Here is a 16361-nt window from a genome sequence, read left to right as displayed (position 1 = left end):
ATATAGCAATCAATAGTGTGGTAGTTAATAGAAACTTTTCCAAACTTCCTGGCATTCAGAAATAATGGTTTAAGTGAAAAGAGTTGCCAACTGTTAAATAAATTTATTAAATTTTAGACTAAAAAAACTGTATAATAAATTTAATTTGCTATTATAATTATTAGTCGCAAATCAAAGAAATATTCTAACGTGAAAAGAAAAAAAAATATTGCAAAAATATGAAAAAGTTGCCACCATATTTAATTTTTATTAATAAAAAATTACAATCTTCAAATGGAAGAAAAGTACTTATAACCACTTTAACATTCCAGTTACTTTTCAGTTATATCCAGTTACAGTTAATGCAACAACAACAATAATAACAACACACACCATGCATCTAGCATACTAGAGTTAAAGGCTTGTAATTAAACGCTTCTGTTGTTAATACACCAACTGCAATGCGTGTTAATCTTGTTGCTGCACTACTCCGGCAATGGCGGCGGCATTGGGTCCACATGGCGTATACATAACTTATGGTTAAGCATTAATTAGCAGTGCGGTTGCTGTTGTACGCCCTCAAAGTTGTAAATTTCGTAGGCAAAGTTTGTCGGCACAAACCGACTGCATATTTACATGAATATGTGAAAACATGCGTATTAATACAGTTTATGCCAGTGCAGCTACACACGCATATTACACGCAGCCGCGTGTGGTGGAAGTGAGTGCGACGTTCATTTCATGCAATAAGAACATCTTTATTTTGTCATTAAAAACCGCATGCAACATACATGCCAACAAAAACAACACACACGCCTCGTATCACTTGAAAATTTCCGACCAAGAGTTTGTTTGCCCATACCAAGCAACCCCATGGGCGACCACAAAATATTACAATTTAACGGTGTAGATGATACTTAATGGATTGTGCATTTAGCCGCATGCCCACTCATAGCGGAGCACACACACATATACATATATGTATGTATGTATGTGAGTATTTTTATTACAGTTATGCGCGCAAATGTAATCTGGTGGCATCGTTTGCGGTTTTGTTGCCACTTAACTTCGCTATGCCTCATGCAGCGGTGCCGTTATGTTATGCTGCTTATTTCGCTGCCACAACTGACAGGTACTTGTATTAGTGCATAGGTCAAACCATACACCGTGAGTTGTGGCCAATTAAAGTTATTTGTGCATTTAGTGACTTCTAAAGTGCTGTTAAGTGGTTTGCAATCGACGATTAGTTGAGAGGAGATATTTTTAGGTATTGAAATAAAAAATAACTCGATATTAATAAATTATAAATAATCCAAGTTTGTTGGGGTCTGAGAAAATATATTTTAAGCCTTATATCATCTGTTATAACGTAATGGTAATGCTGTTTTGGAAGCAATTATCATAAAAAAGAGCTCCCCCTCTCTCTTAAATTCTTAATTCGATAACATCTTCTAAATTTAAATTACAGTATGGACTTGCATCGTCTGGACCATTGCAACCACTTCATCTTCCGCTTATACATACAATTTAGTCTCTATTCTTTCCTGTTTTATAAACAAACTAGAAGATTTCGAAATATTTCCTTTCTAATAGCAATCTCATTGCACTTCTTCTTCTGCTTCTTGACTGGCGTATACAGCGCTTACGCGGTTATAGCCGAGCCCACAACAGCGGGCCACGCATCTCTCCTTTTGGCAGTTTGGCGCCAATTGGTTATACCAAGTGAACCTGGTCCTTCCATCGGAGTGGAGGTCTCCCTCTTCCACGACTTCCATCAGCTAAAGCACTTTCGTTCATTCGAACAACATGACCTAGCCAGCGTAGCCGCTGTCTTTTTATTCGCTTGACTATGTCTATGTCGTCGAATAACACATACAGCTCATCATTCCATCTTCTGCGGTATTCGCTGTTGCCAATGTTTATGGGACCATAAATCTTGCGCAAAACTCCTAGTGTCGTCTCATCTGATGTTGACATCGCCCACGCTTCTGCAGCATAAAGACAGACGAGAATGATGAGGGACTTGTAGAGTTTGGTTTTTGTTCGTCGAGAGAGGACTTTACTTTTCAATTGCCTACTCAGTCCGTGGTAGCACCTATTGGCAAGAGTGATTCTGCGTTGGATTTCGACGCTGACATTATTTGTGGTGTTGATGCTGGTGCCTGGGTATATGAAATTATCAACAACTTGAAAGTTATGACCAAGACGGGAATGCTCTTGCTGTTTATTTGATGACAGGAGATATTTCGTCTTGTCCTCGTTCACCACCAGACCCACACGCTTCGCTTCCTTATCCAGTTTGGAAAAAGCAGAACTAACGGTGCGGGTGTTGTTTCCAATGATATCCATATCAGAGGCGTACGCCAGCAGCTGTACACTCTTATAGAAAATTGTAGCTTCTCTATTTAGCTCTGCAGCTCGTATTATTTTCTCCAGCATCAGGTTAAAGAAGTCGTACGATAGTGAGTCGCCTTGTCCGTTATTGTCTTTTATACAAATTAATCCTTAATTAGTTTCGCCTGAAATGCTCATTTGATGAAATATTATTTCTATTTGACCATTCAACTTGCTTCACTTACTTAATCCTTCACACATTCTTGATATTCCTATGAAGTAATACCACTGTCACTTCATTATTCCCTTTCTTTATGCTTCCGCCTCTGATTATTACTCACCCACATCGCTCCCGATCTCTTAATGAGCAAATTCTAATTAATTTCACAGGTATTGCAGGGGATAAGCCCAATTGAATTTGAAATAGCTTTTCGCCCTAAAAAGTGCTTAGCAGCTGCGGAAATTGATAAGGATACTTGCTCATAATATCTACTTTGTTTTTGTATTTTTCTTGCTTTTTTCATTATTACGTAAATGAAATTAATATTCTTTGAAATGGAGGTGTTGTAGATAATGGAGTTGATTGTAGGTGGCTTCCAAATACAGCGCTAATTAATCATAAAATTTTTGAAATGATTTAAGAATATCGGAAGGATTAATATGATTTTTTGGAAGCTTTTGCGAGTGTCAATAGTACAGCGTTGCTTTAGAAAGTTGACAGCTAGAATGATCCACAAGTTAACCCTGAAACACTTAATTTCCAGCAAGATGCTCAAAAACTATCTTTTGAAAAGCTAAATAACGTTTCTACAACAGAACAAACTATTTATTTTTAGTTTCAAAATCAATTTAAGCACTATATTCGCAGAAATCAGCCAACACCGTCTTCAATCAAATCAATAATAATCCAAGAGGTCACGTGTTAAGTGCTGCACTTTAATAAATGAGCTGTTGTCTAGACCAATATACCATTATGCTGCTGAAAAATCTCATTTTATATAAATTTCAACGCATGAATGTATGTGTAGTTGCTGTATTATAAAGCGCTTACTGGCAATATAACTCAGCGCATAAAAATGTTTTTCCACAGCATTAGGTTTATTGAAAATGAAGCGAACATAGTACTATTTGATTTTATTTACAGCTATAATATAGGATACCATCATACATACATACATCTAAAGCAAATGCGTGTAGCGAAAGCCAAACGTTTATGAGACAAACACTTACCAAACAATATATGAAACAATAAAATAACAAATAATAATAATCATAACATAAAATAAAACTTTGTGCACGCGAAATGCTGAGAAATCACATAAGCGAAATAAAATTCGAGCAGTAAAGACAAATAAGACAGCACAGAAGCAGATAGTGGTTTGGTTGGAAGACAGTTTATTTATGGCATGAAATGTAAACTGTTGAGTCAGCAAATCTTAGGTTACTACATATCTTCTGCTAAGTTCGGCAAGAAAAGTGGAGTAAATTCTATATAAGAAGGAAACAACTTGGTTTTTATGTTATAAGAAAGAGGGAGGGTATTATAAGGTAGTAACAAAAAGATATTTCCAAGTAAAGCGGAGTTTTTGAAGAATTATTTTTTCAAATATATTAAATAAAATAACCAAAAATTAGTAAGAAATCACTTATGATCATTCCAACTTTTGCTGACTTGCTTTTTTGAAGATGTTTATGAATTTATATACGAGATCTAAATGCTCACATATATTCACCGTCTCCAAGAAACCATATAAAGATGAGAACTGTTAAACCACTTTCCAATCTCTGTTAACTTGAAATTATAAAAAAAAAACCATGAAGCCAGCCCTGAAGTGATTTTCATAGATCACTCTTATTTATATACGTGATCTGGATACACATCGTTCGTCAACCCTATGGTTCTCTCATATTCTCTATACAGATGAGGATTGATAAACCACTGTCCAATCTCTGTTAACCAAAGTTATGGGAAAAGATTTTGACAGCTACTATGAGATGCAGTATTAATTCTTCTCAATAAAGCAGTTTCTTTTATCAATTCTTCCTTTAAAATACAGAATCAATTATTGAAAATTTCTGAAAAGAATTATCATCAACTTCTTCCAACCTTTTTGCACCCTGAATAGGGTATATTAAGTTTGTCACGAAGTTTGTAACACCCAGAAGGAAGCGTCGGAGGCCCTATAAAGTATATATATAAATGATCAGTATGTTGAACTGAGTCGATTTAGCCATGTCCGTCTGTCTATCTGTCTGTCTGTCTGTATATATACGAACTAGTCAGTTTTTAAGATATCGTTTTGAAATTTTGCAGATGTTATTTTCTCTTCAAGAAGCTGCTCATTTGTCGGAACTGCCTATATCGGACCACTATATCATATAGCTGCCATACAAACTGAACGATCGGAATCAAGGGCTTGTATGGAAAACTTCCGCATTTTACTACATATCTTCACCAAATTTGGTGTGAGTTATTGTTCATAGAAATAATATAATCTCTGAAAAAATTGTTTAGATCGGTTCACTATAGCATATAGCTGCCTTACACACCGAACGATCGGAATCAATGGCTTGACTGGAAAATTTTCGCATTTGACGTGGTATCTTCACGAAATTTGACATGGATTACTGCTTAAGGTAATAATATAATCTCCGAAGAAATTGTTCAGATCGGTTAACTATATAACCTTAATGTTTCAAGCAAACAACACGTCTAAAAAGAATTAGTAAAATGTTTTCTTATTTTTTACTTCTTTAGATGTGCTTAAACCAATAGTTACTAAAAGAAATGCACTTGTGAAGGGTATATTAGCTTCGGTACAGCCGAAGTTAACTTTTTTTCTTGTTTCGATTTTAATTGATGTTATTGAGGAAGATACTTCCGTTATCTGTCTCTTCTCTTCGTTCAGCCTTTTTATAGTTTAGACAAATTTTTCTTAAACTTTTGACCAAAAGAAAAAATAATCTGAAAATTCAGAGGTCAGTTACTTGACAGATATTTAATGATCTAACCCATTTGAACTTTTGAAACTAACCTAAAAACGGCGAGTCTCAAAATCAATATTTACTTCTAGAAACGTTGAAATTTTTGCATTGCTTTAATATAGGTTTTAGTTATACAATTTATATTTGTCAACTATTTGTTGTTGCCCGCATATTTTCCTTCAAAATATTTTAGTTCACTCACATGTCTGACATCATTATTATTATTTGTTTGCAATCATTTCTGCTCATTATTATTTTTTCAGCACTCGTGCGTGTGCATAATTTTATCTTTCAACGCTTTTTTTTCTTTTTTACTGAATTATTTGTTAATTTATATTTTTTTGTTCCAAAATGTGTATATTTATACATGGCATTTGCTCTTGTTGATATCGTGTTATGATTAGAGTAATCACACGTCAGCGAATTGTCGTTGAAAATACTTTCTCGCGTGACATAAGCGTATGCATTTCCATATTATGGTAAACCTGCCGAAATACCGTTAGAGTATATGCGGTGCTATAGTGCACGCTTTGCCCCACTTGTTCCTTCCCTAGCTCATGGTTGTCTGTGTTGTGACATTAAGTAGCTTTCAACACTTGGCTTGCGCAAAAAATATATTAGCATGACATAAAAGTATTATTTATTGCGCGATATGCTGCAATATTATTATGTATCTTGTTTAGTTATTGTAGTAGATTTGCTAACGAAAATATTATTTATTTTGTTGTGCGTCTCCAAAAAGATTTCTACCTCTAAATTGTGGGTGTTTTCGTGTTTTTTATCGCATAAAAGTAAATTTTTCTTTGAAATACTTTATTAAGCAACTTAATTCACGCCTTATCGAATTCAAATTCACCTCGTATTTAGTGAAATTGCGGCAAATCTAAGAAAATTCATATTAATTTCTCAAAAAAAATTAGCTATTTATTATGTCACCCACTCAGACCCTTCCCTTTCACACACACGCACGCAAACACACATGCGATCCTTGCTGGCAATAATATTAAACTGTCGCAAAATGCGCCAGAAATCAACAATAATAAACAAGTGAAATATGTGCAGGGCTCTTCCGCTACACCCCATCATATACACACACACAAATTTATATATATAAAACACACCAGAACATGTGACATTATGAAAAACAATGAAATAATTTTATGACTTGTAATAAACTCATCGAAACTTGAGTTAATTTCCAACTTTTTTATTCGCGTTTTTTCTGCTTTTCAAGCTACTTTTATGCCACTGGAGTCCATATCATTCCTTCTTCGCTTTTTTTATTAGTCCTTTTTACTGCTTATTAACCTTGTAAATGTCGTGCCTATACACAGTACCATTGTTGTTTTTGTTATTATTATTATTGTTACTATTTATTTACTATGTTCGCATGCAGTGCTTCATTTGCCTGACTCCTGTGTGCGATTTTGCTGTAGTTCAACTGTTGTGTCATAAATTTTGCACAAACTGTCGTTCGTTTGTGTGTGTGTGTGTGTTTGTTTTTGTGGTGTTTCCTGTTGACAGTTGACATTATGAATATATTGCTATTAATTTTATATTTATATGATGTCTTAATGGCAATAAAACAATACATATTATCTATGCGCTCTGGTGTACCAGGCAATAGGTCCTTTTGTGGGTTAGGAAGGGTGTGAGCTTGGATTTTTTTTGGTGTTTTATTTTATGTTTATTAAGAGTTTTTTTTGTAATAATATTTCTAACATTAATGATGAGTCTAGGAAGCTATGTGTTATACACATCTTGGTAGGTGTGCTCGAAAACTGATTTTTTATGTTATAAATTTAAGTTCATGAGACCTATATCGTTAATACCTAAACTGTATTGTGACTCTTTCGGCTCAGTGACCCAGAAGAAAATATTTGCTCTTCGAATAGGCTTATAGTGACTGGAAATATTCATTCTCATGTTTAGACCTTCGACTTATATATATGTTTCTTTGTATAATATCGATCTCCAGTGTCCTTTTCCTCTCCACCCTGAACCATATATAAAATAACAAGTAAGGAAGGGCTAAGTTCGGGTGTAACCGAACATTCTATACTCTCACAATTTATTTATTTAATTTTATTAATATAACACATAATATTTGACTCACATATTCGGCGTATATACTGTATAAAGTCCCCTAACATTAGGTATATGGGAACAAAGGGAAGTTATGACCCAATTTCACTCATTTTTGACACGGAGACATAGTATTAGAAGAAAAATATTCCCTCTGAATTTCGCAAAATATCTTAGATACTTACCTATATTTTCGCTACAAAATTTATTAGAAGCACTGAGGTCTTCATGGTCGCTATATGGGGTCTTGACATCTTATTATCCGATTTAGACAAATTTTAGAAATGTGATCCCACTCTATAAATGCAGTATTTTGTTCCGATATCTTCACTAGCGCTTAACTTATATATTGTAAAGTAAACGATTCATATCGACCTCAAAGTTCTGGTATATGGAAAGTAGACGTGGATGTCAACCGATTTGGACTATTTTCATAACATATCATTGGGATGCGAGGAGAATGTTATGAACCGAATTTCATTGAAATTGGTCGAGTAGTTTCGGAGATATGGTTTTTGACCCATAAGTGGACGGAGCCATGCCCATTTCAAACTTTTTATATAAATTTGAGTGCAGCTCTTAAAGAAACGACTCTAGAAAGTTTCCTTGATATAGCTTTAATAGTTTATGAGATAAGTACAAAAATCTTACTAGGGGGCGGGACCACGCCCACTTTCCCAAAAAAAATTACATTCATAGTGCGATCCTTAAAATCAAATTTTATTTCAATAGCTTAATTTATGGCTTAGTTATAGCTCTTTATATGTTTTCGGTTTTCACAATTTTGTGGGCGTGACAATGGTCCGATTTCGCCCATCTTCGGAAACAGCCTTCCTATGGTGCCAAGTAATACGTGTACCAAGTTTCATCAAGATATATCCAATTTTACTCAAGTTACAGCTTGCACAGACGGACTAACGACGGATAGACATCTGGATTTCAACTCCACTCGTCATCGTGTACATTTATATATATATAACCCCATATCTAACTCTTTTATTTCTTGGTGACACAAACAACCGTTATGTAAACAAAACTATAATACTCTCTTTAGCAACTTTTTTAGTTAGTTTCTAGTTTCTTCTTCAAAAAAGGATACACATTCTCAGAACCTTTTCATCTACTGTAGATAGCATACCAACATATTAGTATCACTCTAAAACAGACAAAGGAACTGAAAACTTCACAATCTCCAATGAAATCATTTGCCATTTATCTTTGTAATTGCGGTGTTGCATTCATCTTTGTTGGTCACAGCGGTTTCATATACATTTGTCACTGAAAAGGTGTACTCGTTAACGACTGCGTTCTTTTGAAATCAATTAAATTAATTATATTTGATTAAAATCCTTGAAATTTTTCAAACGTAACCAAGTTCAATTTAATTAAAAGCGAAAAAACGAGTGCCAAATGATAGAAGGAATACTTGAACACATAAATACTAAATGAACGCGCTCAAATAAAAACTCAACCCGCTCACTGACCGTACGTGGAATACTTCAAAGGTTATTGATGCTATCTACACCCTTTCTATTACTCAATATTTCTTTGCCTCTACTAGACTGTGTGTGTTCGCACCGCAAATATTTACTTGGAAGCTGTTATCTGTAGCATGAATTTTTAAGTAACGCGTTAACCAATCAAACAAACATTTTAATTATAAAAGTGAAGGCAAACACGTTGAAAGTGAAGCGAAGTAGATTTCCAGTGAAAACTAACCAACTACAGTGACAAGTCTTATGATGTCTAGTTGCTTTTAAGAGACATACAGTGTCTTTGAGTATATGTTCGTGTTATGCTCTTGTCTTCCATTTGAAGGGATGAACACGTAGCATCTAAATAAACACAGTCGCAATTAACTCTTTCTACGTCTTCTAGCTATATCTGGCTTATATGGTATGGTGTTGTAGCTTTTGGGACATTCCACAGAGAGTGAATATTTGAAACGACGTAGATATTCTTAATTTATAAAACACGCTTTAACCTCAAGCCAGGAAAATCGCTTCAACCATAAAAACTAGATTAAGACACGAATATAATGTCCAGTAAACCCTAATAACTTTAGTATTTGCTCAAATATTGGCTTAAGAATCCTAAAATTGAAGATAACTGAGAGAAGAGCACTTAATTAAGTCAGGAAAAACGCCACCGAGGGTTCACTACTAAAAATACATTATTAATCGAAATTTTTTTTAAGTTTAATTCAAAATATCCGAGAAAGAAACTTGTCTGTGAAATATATTGTCATTGCGCCAAAATGTAGGCAACACAATTTTCAAAATATCACATATTTTACTTAAACTTGCCCCCGGACATTGGCCGTTATTGGAACTAGCTTTCACTACCATCTTTTTTTTTTCAAACACACGCATTGCTTTTCCAATTTGTTTTCGCTGGTTGCGTTCTTCGAGTTTGTAGAAACGTGCGTAGCCAGACAAATTAAAAACAAATAAACTCGTTATTGACGGGAAACAGTAAGAAATACACATAAGAATCATGAAGAGTAAGATTTTTTGTGGATACTGGGTGCTCTCAAGGCAATAGTATATTACGTTTTAAAGCTAAAATTTAGATAACAATGTAATTAGTTAACAAAATATTTCATTGGACAAAAGAAATATTTTTTTTTGGTATATTATTGGATTATACCAGTTAGCACACGAAAACTTAATGGATCATATATATGTTTTAATGTGCAAATATTGTCTTTAAAAATTTCTTTTTAATTTCCTTTTGTTAATTTTTCTCCAATTAACTCCCACTATAATATGCGCCGAAGAAACAAACCGCTTGGGTATTCAAGTTCTCCCTGCAATACAATAAAAAATCGTACAGAAGTACAACACGAAAATGGGTAGCATGTGGTCAACACAAGCAGGGAAGGTGGGCAATGCTTAAATAGACATAAATTTTTCATAAACTTTTGCATGCTCATTAAAAATTCGATTAACCGCTTGTTTCCACTCAATAAACTCGAAAATAAACTTCAACAAACAATAAGCGTCGCACCAACAAACAGCGCGCAAAGCTTTTGTAGCCAACTTGCACGGAGGCAATGCAGAGGTAAGAGCCAGGAGCAGAAACGAAAACAAAGAAATTGTAAACTTCCACTTTGGGAAAGAGAGCAAAAAAGGAAAAGCTATAGCTGTAACATGTTTGTTGTAAAGTGGTAAATACACAGAGTCGCATTGCAGCAAAATGAGCGAGACGGTGGTGGCTATATGCTGATGGCATGCCATGTAATGTCGTCGAAAATGAAAAGCAAACAATTAATGAAACGAAATGTCAACAAAACTCAATCAAAACGCACTTAAAAATGCACAAGGCTTGATGCGCTTACACGGGGGTGTTGGGTGGGTCCGATTTACTTTATACAAGCATCGAGCATTTGTTGTTGTTAGCAATTTAACTGCAAAAGTAAACAAATCCGCGTAAGTCAAAGCAACAGTAGCACTAAAAATGAATGAACAAGTATTGACGAACAAATGAAATAAAAGCTAAACAGACTGACGTGGTTTTTTCTTGAATTTCGATTTTGTATAAATTAAGCTTTCACATTTTCTGATATGGTTATGGGAAATCACTTAAGAAAATATAATGGAGTGGAAGGCAAAGCTTAATTATAATACTCAGATATAGGTTTTAACGTAATAACATTTTATATTTTACATTTATTTTGAAAAGCTCCAAGCTTTCGAGCTTTCGATTATTTGAGGACTTTCTTAGCTCTAACTTTCACATAAAGTATTTTAATATACTATAAACTCAATATACATTTGTAAATTCATGAAAGCTTAAAAGCTTGGTTTTGAGCTTTTGACAACCTTATCGTATCCAAGTCTAAAATTATATTATTTTATCATTTTATGAACTAAATAATACATATTTGGAAATGAATGGAAGCTTATACATACAGCTTTTTTATGAAAGCTCAAATGTAAAACCTGTTGCTGAAAATCTTCCTATTTAGTAACGTAATAACATTTTATATTTTACATTTATTTTGAAAAGTTCCAAGCTTTCGAGCTTTCGATTACTTTCAGACTTTCTTACTTCGAACTTTCACATAAAGTATTTTAATATACTATAAACTCAATATACATTTGTAATTTATGAAAGCTTAAAAGTTTATGAAAGTTAATGTATTTTAGAATTTTATGAACTAAATAATATATATTTGGAATATTTGGAAATGTTTGGAAATGATTGAAAGCTTAAACATAAAGCTTTTTTATGAAAGCTCAAATTAAAACTTTTTCCTAAAATTCTTCCACGTTTATTTTATTTTATTTATTTATTTTAAGGAAAATAGAACATCATTTTGAACTTGATCTTTTGAAAAGCTCCCTAAATTAGCTATTGTGAAAACTATAACTTCATTTGAGAACAATTTTTTTTGTTCAGAATGTGAGGGCTTCTCATACCTACCCTATTATTTCAGAAAATTCATGAGGGTATACTAAACTAATTGTAATCATCACGACGAAATAACAAAAATCATCAAAATTGCCATTGAAGCATGAAATTTGCTTTCTATAATCATAAAGTAAGGTAATTAACTATAATTATAATTACTGTAATTATAAACAAATCAATACGATTCTGATCGATACCGTTTATAGGCAATTTGCTTCGCCTATAAAAGCTACAAGCTGAAGGCCAACATGTTCATTTATAGAAAAATTGTTTACTAAATTTTCAAAAAGCATAAATGCATTTTGTGGAACTAAAGCACTAGATTTTCTATGTACTATACACTAAGCCTCTTCGCAATTTTGCTCGGTGCCACAGTGCAAAATGCAAAGGTAAGGATTATGCGATAATTTAATTCAAACTTCAAAACAATATTGAGTTCATCAACAGTCCCGCACCATTACGATTTCCGTCAACATGTCCCTAACGATGGACGAGGAACGACATAGAGATTTACTGGAAGCGCGCCAACAACAACTGCAACAAGAGCAAGCGCGTCCCGCACTCACCGCCGCTGTACTGCGTTCGTGTATGAAGGAAACCGAACTCTCCATGGCGGAATTGCATCGTTTTCGACTGAGTTTGCTCTCTCGTGATCCTGAAGTACTTAACGGCACCAATGATCCGACAACTGAGCTACCAAATCTGAGTGTAATGGAAGAGTTCTCTGAATACTCAGAAATAGATGGCATTGTTTATGAACCTGAGGTGGAAATAAATGCATCCCATGATAATGCGCTCGAATACGAAGATCCGTTCACATTCAAAAGTAATGAAAATACTGATGAATCATTGCAATGCTTCGCCTACTGTCTCTACGAGCAATTGGGTCTCATCTCGAAAGGTGTTTACATGGAAGAGGAGCTCTTCGCCAAGTTGTATGCGATTGTCGGCCGCGAACGTCATTTGGTGAAGGAGTGTATGAATTTAAATACAAATAATAAATGTGAATCATCATACAAAATGCACTTGTGCTATGCACGTTTAAAGACACTGGAAGAAGAGAATCGTTTACGCAAGCTCATGGAGGATGCATACAATGGTGAAAGAGACGACGAGGAGAGTGAAGAAATACCGCAAGCAGAAACTACGCAGGAAACGTACGTTATGAATGAAATCGGACAAACTGAGTCTACATTTCCAGTTGAGGAGGATGCCATAACTGAAAATGTTGGTATTAAGAAGAAGTTGAAGAAGCTGAAAAAGAAGTCGAAGCGAGTCGATGCAGATGCAAAGTTCAGTGAGATGATGCAAAATTGGGCTGAGTCTTAGTGGAGCATAATAGTGTGAAACTTTTCAATAATTATTGGAAAGTTGCTCTGTTTATTATAAAAGTAATGAAATAAAATTCAGTTCCATATAAGAATAGTAATACAAGCAGTTGCTCAAAAGATTATTTTAATGTTGACTTTTCTCGCGTAAGGAAATGATAAGGGTCTTTACAGAACCTGTCGAATGAATATATGGCTATCAAGCCAATTTGTTAAGAGGAAATCGTTGTACTTTTGTAATATTCCTGGTGTTTTAAAGCTCGGTAGTTCGTAAATACTTTTCATATGATCACTGCAACCTCGTTGGACTTTTTGGAAGGAACAGCTATTTATATTTTATTCACTCCACATTCCCAAAAGCACTCTTCCTTAACAAAAAGATCCTGGAGAGCCATTCAATCTGACCTAAAAATTTAACAATCTAAACAATAAGTACTTAGAACATACTGATTACATTTTTTCCATAGTATACCTTTTCCGTCTCCAATGTAAGTTGCCTCCTTCTGATCTGATCTAATTCTCACAACCAGTCGAAGTATTTTCGAGATCTACTAAAATTCATATTATAAATGAACTGCAGTTGCCGAGATCTTTACTTCCCCTACAAATTTTCGAAGAATCAAAATGATTTTTCCAGGTTCGATCCAACGAACACGATCAGTTTCTTTAGGCGATAATTTTCGCTGTGAACTTCTTTACAGGTCCTTATTGAATAGAGAAGATCAGCTCTTAGAAAATTATTTGTGTATTATACTCATTTAATAGGAGAACAAAATGAGAGCCCGCTTTGTAGCCCGGAAGAAGGTCACATAGTGACAAAAATTTGTGTACGGTTGAGCTGCTTTCAGCATGTTTTCAGCTGTTACAATTCAAAATTACTCAATCAAAAGCATTTAACTAGTTAACAGAAAAAATTTACATGATTTCTCGAAATTTGAGGCGATTAGTTTTTTCTATTCCGAATGGAAATACATTGTTTTAATTGAATTACAGCAGAAATAATTGTTTAAATGAAGAGCATAATTTTAATTCTAAATAAAGAAATTGTTAACCATTGATATGTGGTTTTTGTGTGACTAAACCTCCAACTATTTAAATCGCGCGTTTCAGTGTGAAATTTATCATTTGAATTTGAAAAGTATTACAATGAAATCATACGGTTTATTACAACTCCTCTTGGCTGTTTTCATTTGCGGTCTGATAACACAGGTTAGTCTGAAAAATTTCTTCGAAATCCTTTTTGAAAGTTGATTATATCACATTATACCACAGCTCCATGCAGCCGACGATAAAACCTCACGTGAAACATGCATTAAGGAGACGAAACTATCCGACGCTGATGCGAGTCGTGTTAGAGGCGCCCCTGTTATCAGTAAACTCATTCAAAACGACTCCGAGGCTTTGAAATGTTTCCAGCTGTGCTATTACAAACAGCTTGGTCTCATCGATGCTGCTGGCAAAACGAATGCGGCCAACATACTCGAGTATATGTCAAAGGTTAGCGGTATTTCCGATAAAACTAAGTTAGCTGGCGCAATGGGTTCATGCGAGTCGGTCAAAGGTAGCAGTCACTGTGACAGGTTGTATCAATTCGAGAAGTGCGCTTTGGGCAAACTGGGTGCTTGAGTATATTCCTGAAATAATATCAATCATTGATTTACGAAATGTAGTTTAGAGTGAAATGTTTTGAAATAATAAAGCAAGTGCATAAAGGCAACAATGTTTATTCAGTTATCAAGTTTCTAAAATTGGATTTTATCTTTTGTATTCGCTTTCAGGCATTTTTCATATACTTTTTTGGAGATCTGAAGATCTCAATTCTAAGTTCGGGTTTTCTAATCAAAATTATCAGTATTTTCAACAGAGATGAAATCAGATTATTTTCAATATTCAATCTGTATTCAAACTTCCAGTAGGTCACGAGATAAGAGAGAATATTTATATAGCAACGGGTACGCAGGGCTGTCCAAAAATGATAATATCTTAAAACCATCGAATTATCGCAAATCAAAGCAAAGGTTAAAATTTAAAAATATTTTTTATTTATAATATTAATGAATACTAATCACAAAACTATTAATTTTGAAAAAAAAAACTTCAAATCAAAGCAGCATGCTCCTGCCAATAGCACTTATATAACAGAAAGGCTGTATCACACTCGTTAGCGCCCATCAAGCCATTACATTTAGCTAGAATGTTTTTTGGTTCTTCATTACCGACTTTGCGTACTTTACGTATGTCCGCTTCATTTGGCGCGCCGTTTTCTAAAATACCTTTCTTATTCTCGAGACACTTCAAAAAGCATTTCGCTTTATCACCGACAGCATTGAAATCACCTTTCTTCAAAGGATCCAACAGCGCTGGACTTGCTCCAGACTCTTTCAGGCATTCTTCGTAGAATTGGTGTGCTTGTGATGGCTTGTGGGACTTCAATTGAGAAGTTAGTCATGCATAAATAGAAATCAGTAAATGGAAATCTGCTGCCTATAATATTTTATTATATTAATTGATCTCTTTCTTCTTCCACTTACCTTATGAGCCGCGACAACTGCGCTGAGTGCAATTAAAATCGCTAACAAAATATTCGATTTCATTTCTTCGAAGTTATAATAGAATATCGAGTTTATTTTACGGTTTTCTGCTGACGAGAAAATCAAGTTCTAATTTGCAGCTGACACCTGTTGCACTTTATATAGTATACACTTCGTAAATGTTTTGATTTTTGCATTGCGTCGGAATTAAGTATAGAATTTGGGTAAGAAAAAAATTAAGTTGTAATTTCTTAGGGAAATTATCGATTAAATTTAATTGCAAGCACGTGTCACTTAAATTAAGGAAATATCTACATTCAAATTAAATTAACTAAATCTAAATGATTTATCTATTTATAGTATTTACCTCATACATATGTATATACATCTAAACATATATGCAAATATATATATTGATCTGGACTTTAGTCATTAAAATGAAATAATATGATTTAACGATTTTGTTTTTTTCAAATTTGTTTAAAATACATTACATTTAAACGCACACTTAGGCTATATTTAGTATTAGCGATTGATGATAACAAATCAATTATCAGCCATTTCCAATAAAGGGTTCAATAAAACATTGTTTGCTAACTAATTATACAGTCTAGACATAGAGCGAGTTGAAAACCCTTTCAAAAATTTATATAAAAAAATAATTTTATAATCGATATATCAAGTCAATTAAGAGGTAACAGGG

General features: G+C 34.0%; 3 protein-coding genes across 3 annotated transcripts; 2 read left to right on the top strand and 1 right to left on the bottom strand.

Annotated features, from left to right (window-relative positions):
* Positions 1-12049: 12049 nt before the first annotated feature.
* On the top strand, positions 12050-13569 carry LOC105211198 (uncharacterized). The gene is made up of 2 exons (XM_011182534.3): positions 12050-12188; positions 12247-13569. The coding sequence occupies exons 1-2, from the start codon at positions 12129-12131 to the stop codon at positions 13126-13128; spliced, it is 942 nt and encodes a 313-aa protein (XP_011180836.3). The 5' UTR covers positions 12050-12128; the 3' UTR covers positions 13129-13569.
* Positions 13570-14211: 642 nt separating this feature from the next.
* Positions 14212-14855, top strand: LOC105211266 (uncharacterized). The gene is made up of 2 exons (XM_011182612.3): positions 14212-14336; positions 14400-14855. Exons 1-2 carry the CDS (start codon positions 14274-14276, stop codon positions 14751-14753), a joined length of 417 nt encoding a protein of 138 aa, XP_011180914.2. The 5' UTR covers positions 14212-14273; the 3' UTR covers positions 14754-14855.
* Positions 14856-15224: 369 nt separating this feature from the next.
* LOC105211200 (general odorant-binding protein 56d) lies at positions 15225-15804 on the bottom strand. The gene is made up of 2 exons (XM_011182535.3): positions 15659-15804; positions 15225-15554 (listed from the first exon to the last, which is right to left on the bottom strand). Exons 1-2 carry the CDS (start codon positions 15719-15721, stop codon positions 15225-15227), a joined length of 393 nt encoding a protein of 130 aa, XP_011180837.1. The 5' UTR covers positions 15722-15804.
* Positions 15805-16361: the final 557 nt, after the last annotated feature.

The sequence above is a fragment of the Zeugodacus cucurbitae genome, chromosome 6 (assembly GCF_028554725.1).
Source record: "Zeugodacus cucurbitae isolate PBARC_wt_2022May chromosome 6, idZeuCucr1.2, whole genome shotgun sequence".
Taxonomy (NCBI): domain Eukaryota; kingdom Metazoa; phylum Arthropoda; class Insecta; order Diptera; family Tephritidae; genus Zeugodacus; species Zeugodacus cucurbitae.
Note: the sequence above shows the minus strand (reverse complement) of the source record. Positions and strands in the feature narration are given on the sequence as shown.

What these genes read in the sequence shown, in the direction of transcription:
- LOC105211266 (XM_011182612.3), top strand. Translation starts at nt 14,274, where the DNA reads ATGAAATCATACGGTTTATTACAACTCCTCTTGGCTGTTTTCATTTGC. An exon ending in TTTGCGGTCTGATAACACAG is followed by an intron (nt 14,337 to 14,399) that starts GTTAGTCTGAAA and finishes ATTATACCACAG; the next exon opens with CTCCATGCAGCCGACGATAA.
- LOC105211200 (XM_011182535.3), bottom strand. Translation starts at nt 15,721, where the DNA reads ATGAAATCGAATATTTTGTTAGCGATTTTAATTGCACTCAGCGCAGTT. An exon ending in CAGTTGTCGCGGCTCATAAG is followed by an intron (nt 15,555 to 15,658) that starts GTAAGTGGAAGA and finishes TCTCAATTGAAG; the next exon opens with TCCCACAAGCCATCACAAGC.
- LOC105211198 (XM_011182534.3), top strand. Translation starts at nt 12,129, where the DNA reads ATGTACTATACACTAAGCCTCTTCGCAATTTTGCTCGGTGCCACAGTG. An exon ending in CCACAGTGCAAAATGCAAAG is followed by an intron (nt 12,189 to 12,246) that starts GTAAGGATTATG and finishes GTTCATCAACAG; the next exon opens with TCCCGCACCATTACGATTTC.